The sequence below is a fragment of the Priapulus caudatus genome, unplaced genomic scaffold (assembly GCF_000485595.1).
Source record: "Priapulus caudatus unplaced genomic scaffold, Priapulus_caudatus-5.0.1 Scaffold1766, whole genome shotgun sequence".
NCBI classification, from domain to species: domain Eukaryota; kingdom Metazoa; phylum Priapulida; class Priapulimorpha; order Priapulimorphida; family Priapulidae; genus Priapulus; species Priapulus caudatus.
In genome coordinates, this window is record NW_014578827.1 from 47961 (window position 1) to 57337 (window position 9377).

Here is a 9377-nt window from a genome sequence, read left to right on the forward strand (position 1 = left end):
TATCTATCTATCTATCTATCTATCTATCTATCTATCTATCTATCTATCTATATATCTATCTATATATCTATCTATCTTTCTCCCTGTCCCTCCCTCTCTTTATTAATTTTTTCTATATTATGTCTCTTCAGTCTAGGCATGTAGCATCGCACATGAACTTCGTCTAACACTGTTTTCGCCTCGTGCGTGTGCGCGCGCGTGCATGCGTGCGTGCGTGCTCGTGCGTGTGAGTGCATGACTGTAGCCATAGTTACGGCCGCGACGGGTGTAGGTGGAGGAGAGACTCACTATAGACTGCCGCCGAGCCCACACATTACAACGTCACATCACACATCGCATTTTGCATCGCGCCCATCTATCCGCATGCCGGTCTCAACTAACACACATGGATTCCCCCGCGGCCCATCACTCTACTAATACTACTACTACTACTACTACTACTACTACTACTACTACTAATACTACTATTAGTACTACTACTACTACTAATAATAATAATAATAATAATAATAATAATATGATTGCTGCTTGTGCCTTTCTGCTCACAGAGTTAGGACTAACATGGAAACTAATACTAGCACAGTAATCTCTATCAGAAATAGTAAAGCTAGATGCATAACCGGAAGGCATATTCGGCCACCTGGTGGCAGAGATCTGCAACTGAACCACAACCGCACACACGGGAGATATTTCTGTTCGTCCCGTTGGAAATTTCGGAACGCGGAGAAACTATCCCTGTTGTTTCTAACATCATCGGCGCAGAGGACTAACAGCGCCATCTAGTGGTGGCGATGTGAACTAGGGGCATGTTAGGATAGCTCCTTACTCGGTAGTTCTCTTTCGTTTTCGTCCCCTGTAGTGATAACACAAGAGTGAGTGATCTAACGCATGCTTGCGCTCCACTGAGACACGTTGCGCCCCCCAACGGTGCCAGGTTTAACTAAAACATTAATGGCCACCCCTCGTACAGTAATGGTCCGACTCATGCGCCCTCTATCATGTGATTAATCCGTCCATTAATTCCTATAACTACGTGTATTAAGATTTGATTAGGATTAAAAACATTAATCCTTAAACCTTTAATCCGACAGAGATCAGATACTATGACTCGCCAACCGCCCCGCAGAGCCCCCGTGCGACGCCGCGCTGCCCGCCACCTGGTGGTCGTATGAAACAGTAATAAAACAATAGAGCAGTCTCGGCCGCAAAACCAATCGCGTTCCCAAAATCATTACCATATATATATATATGGTATATTAACGAAGGTGATATATTTAACCTCAAATGCGAGACGTCCTTGGCGCTCTCGTTGAAGGGCAAACGACGCTAACACAGAAGTTCGTCACGTGGGTCCGGCGGTCCGCACGGGGGCAGCACTTGCTAACCTCCCAACCTTCTTTCCTCTCTTTCACTTAACGTCATCATTCTGCTACCAGCAGACTATCATAAAAATTCTATCAACACACAGTTTTCGTGCGCGGCCGATCCAACCAGCGGCTGATTGCAGCATAAAAATGTTTAAAAAAACTGATGACAGCTAAAAGGAAATCTATGTAGAGAACGTAAAACCTAACGCTAACAACAACAGCGCCGCTGAGCGTAAAACAACAACAACAACAAAATAACGCTCGAAGAACTTATAAAAAACGACAGACCGGCTGAAAAATATCAACAATATATTTACAATACATAACAAAAACACGACAATTAAATAAAAAAAACGCGCATCGTAAACACCTATACCCTACACACGCGTGATCGCGTCGCCATGGCGACTGAGCATTGGCAGACGCCTCGTAACGCCCTCCTCGTTACCGGCTCGAGCTGGCTTCCTCTTCGTTATTAAGCTTCTCTCTGTCTCCTCTCTGAGAGCATTCTTTTACTGCTGGCACCTCCAAGATCGGACTCTCTAACTAAAGGTATGTTTCTTTAACCGCCTGTAGGTGGCGACACCTTGTCGACTCGCTCGGCTGCCGAGAAAGTATTGATTAGAAACGGGCCGTCGATTCGATTATAATCAATTACAATTATTACTCATAACTCTTTACTCGTCGTCCGTTTAATGCTTAAAGCCTTAATTAGAATATTTACATTAAAGCTTAATTATGAAGCTAATTAATTGTTGCTGTGTGCTGAGTCACGGTGATAGCGTGATGTCTTACATGAGATAATGACTTTAAGGCTTATGTGAGAATCGTTGTTGTAATATTGATTCAGTGATGGCTCGTGTATTTGTGGCGAGATTTGCCAATATGCCATCCCTCTCTTCGCTAGCTCCCTCTCTCTCTCTCTCTCCTACTCTCGTCTCCTCTCTTGTGCTCTCATCTTCCTCTCTCTCTCACCCTCATATACTCTTCCCTTTTATCTTCTTCTCTCTCTCATCAAATCTCTCTCTTCTTTCTTCCTCCCTCCTCTCTCTCTCTCTCTCTCTCTTTCTACGTCTCTCCCTCTATTCTCCCTACATCTTTAGTTATCTATTACCTCTCCCTCTCCTTCCTTCCTTCAATCCCTCCTTTTCTAGACCCCCTCTCCGCACGCCACACACACACATGCCATTGTACACTACCCTGACACGCTTTGCCATCCGTTGATCTGATGCCTGACTCGTAAGGTTTGATATTCCCTGAATTTTGTGAATCTCGTATCATTCCCTCTCCGCAATTCCCTCTAACCCACGAATATCTTTACTCGCACATCTCTCACACGCCTGCGCTGCCACCTACAGGGAGATGATGGCATGACTGGTGAGATCGGCATGATGGGACCAAGAGGCCTGAAGGGACAGCCGGGAATGAAGGGTGAAATGGGCATGCTCGGACCGACGGTACGTACTGAGTGCTCATTACCCCTCTCAGGTCCCATTTGACCTTTTTGTAAGGTCATCCTTTTCAAGTCGAAACCTGTCTTTTCTTGATCATCCCTGACAGTTCCCACTTGCTTGCCGTCTGTCTAGGTGACATGTGAATGACAGGTGACGACCTTCCTCTGACATTTAGGTATCCTTCTTACTCTCGTTCCTCCCTTATCTCCCTGCGTCCCTCCTCCCTCCTCCCTCTACCTCTTCTCTTCTCCCTCTCGACACTTCCCAGTGTGTCATTTCCTTTTCTTCTACATCTCTGTGTCTCTCCTTTCTCCTCCTTCCACCTCCTCGTGTCTCCCTTTTCTCCTCCTTCGATCTCCCTGTGTTCCAAATGCGTTCCTGTATCTATCTTCCTGTATTCTCCCTCATCCTCACTACATCTCTCAACCTCTCGCCCGCTACCTCCTCCTGTCTCCCCTCCCTCCCCTGCTCTCCCTCCCTCCCCTCCCTCCCCTCCCCTCTCACCTGTGCATGTGTACGCCTATTGTTGATGTTAACAGTGCTTCTGCTCTGTGGTGGCGGAAATCTCCTCTCTCTAGCCTGATCGTGGTTGGTCTGCTACACACCCACACACACACGAACACAGACACACACAACACAGCACAGACACATTACACACACACACACACACAACATACACACACACACACACACACACACACACCACACACACACACAACACACACCACACGCACAGCACACACACACATACACACACGCACCACAACACAAACACAACACACACACACAACACACAAACACAACACGTACACACACACACACACACACCACACCACACACCACCACACGACACACAACACACAACAGCATACACACGACACACACACACACACACCACACAACACATACACACAGCACACACACACACATACACCACACACACACCACACACCACACACACACACACACACACCACACTCCCGCCCCCAAACACACACAGAACACACACACACACAACGCACACACACACAGCACCACACACACAACAAGCACACACACACACACACACACCACGCACACACAACACATCACGTACACACACAACACACATCACACACACACACCGCACACACACAACACACACGTACCACACACAACACACACACACACACACACACACACAACACACACACACAACACACAAAAAACACACACACACGCGACGACACACACAACACACACACACACACATACACACACACACACACACACACACACACACACACACACACACCACACCTTTCCCCCCCCAAACACACACATAAACAAACACACACAGCGCACACCAACACACAAACACACAAGCACAACAACACACCACACCACACACCACACACCACACACACACACGTCACACACACACACACACACACACACACACACACACACACACACACACACACACACACACACACACACACGTACGGACGTGCCCTCGTGCAGGGCCGCCGCCGCAGCCAGCGCGCTTGCACCCCGATACAGGACGCAGTGCGGTGCTGCCCCCTGCATGATAGAGCATGCCATGGCAGTGATTAATTGCCTTGTTGCCAAGCTTTGTCTCACCTAGGGAGAAGATGGAGGGCGCGGTCAACCGGGACTCGATGGCCTGGATGGAGATCAGGGGCTGCCGGGAGCTACCGGACTACCGGTGAGTTAACTCTACTCTCCATACTCTAGTACTACTATATACTCATACGCATTGTGCACAATATATTGCAATATATTTCCATATATTGCATCCCCATACGCATTGTGGGCGTAAGGAGAGGGGGAGGGCGTAGGGGTGGGCGTAAGGGTAGAGGGAGGGTAGGGAGAGGGGAGGGGGATTTTAGAGGTAGGGTGCTTAGGGGTAAGGGCCACGTAGGGGAGGGAACGTGGGCGTAGGGGTAGGGAGTGTACGGGGGAGTGTAGCGAGGGGGTGGAGGTGTAGAGGGAGCGTAGGGGGAGGGAGCGTCGGCGTAGGGGTATGGGGTGTACGGGGGAGTGTAGGCGTAAGAAGACGGCATAGGGGTAGAGACATGGAGTGTAGGGAGGGATGGAGGTGTAGTTGGCGGGGTGAGAGGTGGGTGGTCGTACGGGGGGCGGGGATGGGTGAAGCGGATGTTTTGGGTGAAGGGTGAGGTGGGAGTGTGGTGCGTGGGGTGGATGGCGGATGATATGTTTGGTTAACCTCGGGGACGGGTGCGTAGAGGCGTGATGAGTGAATGGATCAGGATGGAGCAAAGCAGAGTGTGAAGCAAATACAAACAACGCGCACACACACATGCACGCACGCACGCACGCACGCACGCACGAGCACGCGCACACATGCACACACACACACTCTTACTCACACGCGCGTGCGCATTCTCACACACACACACGCACGCTCGCACACATACACACACACACACACACACACACACACACACACACACACACACACACACACACACACACACACACACACACTAGCAGCTTGCCATTCTGACGCCCACATACCCCTCCCGGTGCTCAGCACCCCACGCATCTACGTAAACCAACGCGTGTACAGAATCCCGTTATCCCTCGCGGCGCTTGTTACCTACGCCTCTGATAGGGCGTGACGCGTTAGCTGCACCAGTAATCACCGACGCTGCCGCTGCCGCCGCCGCCGCTGCTGATGATGATGCTGCTGATGCTACTGCTGCGGGATATCAGCTGGTTGCCGTGTAACCGCAGCAGCATCTGCGCAGGAAAGCTTTGCCGCTGTGCGGAGAGATGCTGAGGGATGCTGCGAGAGATGCTGCGCGAGAGACTCGCGTGATGATGAATGGCTTCATCTCTCTCATGGCTTCTTCTCTCGTCGTCTCGCTCCTGTCTCCGCATCATCGGCGATCGGGAGAGCGCCAGCGAGCATCCCGATTAATGGTCCTCCTTCGCGTGGCTTCTTCTTTCTCTCAGCTTCCTTTGTTGTCCGGCGGAGAGGAGGAGGATTTGCGACATAGCGGTCTCTTTCTCGTGTGTTAATCACGCGCGGCTCATTTGACCTTGAGTAGATTGTCGTTCACCTGTGTGTTACCTGTGGCTCACTCGAAGCCACATTACCTGCGAGTCATCTGTGACTTAGCTGCAAAACATCTGTGACTTAGCTGCGAATCGTCTGTGACTTAGCTGCGAAACATCTGTGACTTAGCTGCGAAACATCTGTGACTCAGCTGCGAAAAATCTGTGACTTAGCTGCGAAACATCTGTGACTTACGTGCGAATAATCTGTGACCTACCTTTGACACACCTGTGGCTTATTCGGGACGTTTACATACTGAGTGGCTCACCTGTGGCTCACCAGAGTTGGTCACCTGTGTGACCTACCTGTAGCTCACCTGTGGCTCGCCTGTGACTTACCTGTGACTTACCTGTAGCTCATCTGTAGCTCACCTGTGACTTACCTGTAGCTCACCTGTAGCTCACCTGTGACTTACCTGTGACTTACCTGTAGCTCATCTGTAGCTCACCTGTGACTTACCTGTAGCTCACCTGTAGCTCACCTGTAGCTCACCTGTGACTTACCTGTAGCTCACCTGTAGCTCACATGTGACTTACCTGTAGCTCACCTGTAGCTCACCTGTGACTTACCTGTAGCTCACCTGTAGCTCACCTGTGACTTACCTGTAGCTCACATGTAGCTCACTTGTAGCTCACCTGTAGCTCACCTGTAGCTCACCTGAGTGACATACCTGTGGGTCACCTCAGTGACAAACCTGTGGGTCACCTCAGTGACAAACCTGTGGCTCACCTCAGTGACATACCTGTGGCTCACCTCAGTGACATACCTGTGGCTCACCTCAGTGACATACCTGTGGCTCACCTCAGCGACATACCTGTGGCTCACCTCAGTGACATACCTGTGGCTCACCTGTACTCAGGTGAGGTGCGCGGCGGGCAGGTGCGCTGAGCGGTGCTGCGTGCTCGCGCGGGAGGCTGAGGAGAGCGAGAGGAGAGGATGCGGTGGAGATGCTCTTTGTTCTACTCGTGCTACTGTTTCTCTCCGGGCTCTGCCTCTTTGCATTCCTAATGTTCAGGTAAGACCAATGCTCTCTCTCACCGCAACTCTCTACTCAATCTCATCCATCGTTTTCTTTACGTTCTCCCTCTCTCTCTTCGCTCAGTCTCTCTCTCTCTCTCTCTCTCTCTCTCTCTCTACTACTCTTCTCTATCCTATCTTCTCTTCTATTCCTCACATTTCCCCTTCTATCGTCCAGGAGGTCAACCGTAACTGGTTTTCTTTATGCTTGATTCTGCATCTCTTCTCTCCCCTCCTTTCCTTAGAGCCCCCTCGTGTTCTCCTTCCCTCTCCTCTCCTTCTTCGCGGTGATTCTCTCATCTACCAATCACATCTCCCTCTCCTCACTCACTACTCTATCTACTTCTAGTCAAGCGAGACCGGTAATCTAGAACCATGCAATATCGCTATGCGCATGCGAGATGCCTATCTATATACCTAAGCGCGTCACTGTGATATCTAAATAATAGTGCCATAACTATCTATCTCGTAATTCCCTCTGTCCCCACGTTCCTGGTGGTGTCACTGACAAATTCCACTGCTCAGTAGCATGCTGCTCCATTATGTGAGGAGTGGGCCAACTCTTTCCTGTTCAGTTACGTCACTGCTCTATCCTATCCTCATTCTCACTACCTTATCTTTCTCTCTCTCTCATGCAGGGGACTATTCTTTATCTCGGATCCTTTCAACCTACCCACACGTCAAGTTACTGACTGAGTCAACTTAGCTCATGTCGCCCGCTCATCCCTAGAATCATATCAATACTTCTTCCGCTACCAATAAAGATTATATAGTACCGTTCTTACGCTGTAGCCTTCGTCGAGTACGCCACACGTTAGCACAGTGATCGCGGGGAGACTCGTGCGAGCTTCATCTAATTAATAGATTCATCACTAGATACACGACAATTTCTCGTTTTCATCGCATTATCGCTTCATTATATATTACTCAGCAGCTCATCAACGGTTTAGCCTTTCTCACTCAATATCCTTCTCTCTCTCTCTCCTCTCATTCTCTTCCAAGTCTTGTAACTCTCTCACTCTCTCATCTCACCAATCTTCTTCTTCGCGTCGCTCCCATTTTCCTCGTCCTGATCATATACTCAAATTCTCATCCTCTCACCACTCTCGCCATGTAACTATGACTCCCCCTACTGGCATCGTAACAACTTCGTACCATCTTTGCGCAGTCCTACCCAACGGCTCACAACTCTTCTCTCACGCTCTCCACTACCGCTTAGCTAATCGATTACCAGCTATACGTCGGCAGTAAGCCACTCCTCGTACTGAACACATGCGTCTCGTCTGGTTCATTTTCCGGGCTGCTTCGCCCCCGGCATAGAGCATGTTTGGCAACACATCTCCAAGTTGTTTGCCTTGGGTTCTACTCACCGTCCTTCGTACTATCTCTACAAATCGAGATTAATCCTCCTCTCTGCTCCCATACAATCTTTATGTCGCATTTACATTCTCGACTATCTATCGGCCAGAGTCTCTCGCTCACACTCTCTCACTACACAACCTGCGCTCATTCTAACCTCTCACTCCTACTTCATAACTAGTCTACATGCTTGGTGGCCACTTTAGCGGCTGCCACCTTTCCTTATCTCGGCTCTCGTTCAATCCTCCGTCTATTTTGTCTCCATCTGTTAAACAGTCTTTCGCCGAGCTTTCCCCACGACCAAACTTCTGCTAAACTCCATACTGTTTCTCGGCCGTCGCTAACGCCGTTAACCCTTGGCATTCCGCAAGTGTCTCCGCACACCTGTCGACACGAGCCAGTACCAACAATGACTTATCAACACCATTGCCTCACGTCTGACGCATTTCTCTGGTTTAGATCAGACTGGAAGCGACCTTACAATAATTACCTTAAGATGTGGGAGCGCTCCTTGTGTTATCCCCATTGGGTCTTGAACACTGTTTCCCACTTGCCCATTTGTTGTTTTCGTCGTTGAGCCAATGCTGTCTGCAACCGCGCTTGTGCAAAAATTTCTGCCAATATTTAATGTTTTTTAACGTGAATTGGAAAAAAATAAAATGGAAAAAAATAGCCCATGCAACGTGTCCATGATCGTAGATGTTGCCGACCAAGTTTGGAACGCGATCTCCGGTTCTTGAAGGCCGTGCAAGGGCCTGGCCGTCGCGAACCGCGTACCAATCACGCCCCTATCTATAGCGCACCTCCCTCAGCCCACCGCGTTTCTTACTAGGCTTGTCCCTCTTCCTCTCCGCCGCTCCTAACCGGCCATGCTTCTCCCTTGCCTCCATTCCGGTCGCTCGTTCTTTTGGTCTCATCACAAACGCATCCGTGTGCGAATTGGCAGCCCACACACACCGAGCTCCACTGGCAGTATCTGTCCGCAGTCAGCCGCCAGCTGGCAGGCAATGCTCGCGCTGCGGTGCGTGCGCTCAAACACGGTAATGCACGCAAATCACTGACTCGTTCCAGCAGCTGGTCGTTGTATTACGCACG

General features: G+C 49.9%; 1 protein-coding gene across 1 annotated transcript in view; it reads left to right on the forward strand.

Annotated features, from left to right (window-relative positions):
• Nucleotides 1-6794, forward strand: part of LOC106817554 (collagen alpha chain CG42342-like) — a 14759-nt gene extending 7965 nt beyond the window's left edge. The window contains exons 7-9 of the mRNA XM_014822228.1: nt 2726-2824; nt 4449-4529; nt 6537-6794. Coding sequence (XP_014677714.1) covers nt 2726-2824; nt 4449-4529; nt 6537-6794 — 438 coding nt within the window. The remainder of the gene's footprint in view (nt 1-2725; nt 2825-4448; nt 4530-6536) is intronic.
• The last annotated feature ends 2583 nt before the right edge of the window (nt 6795-9377 follow it).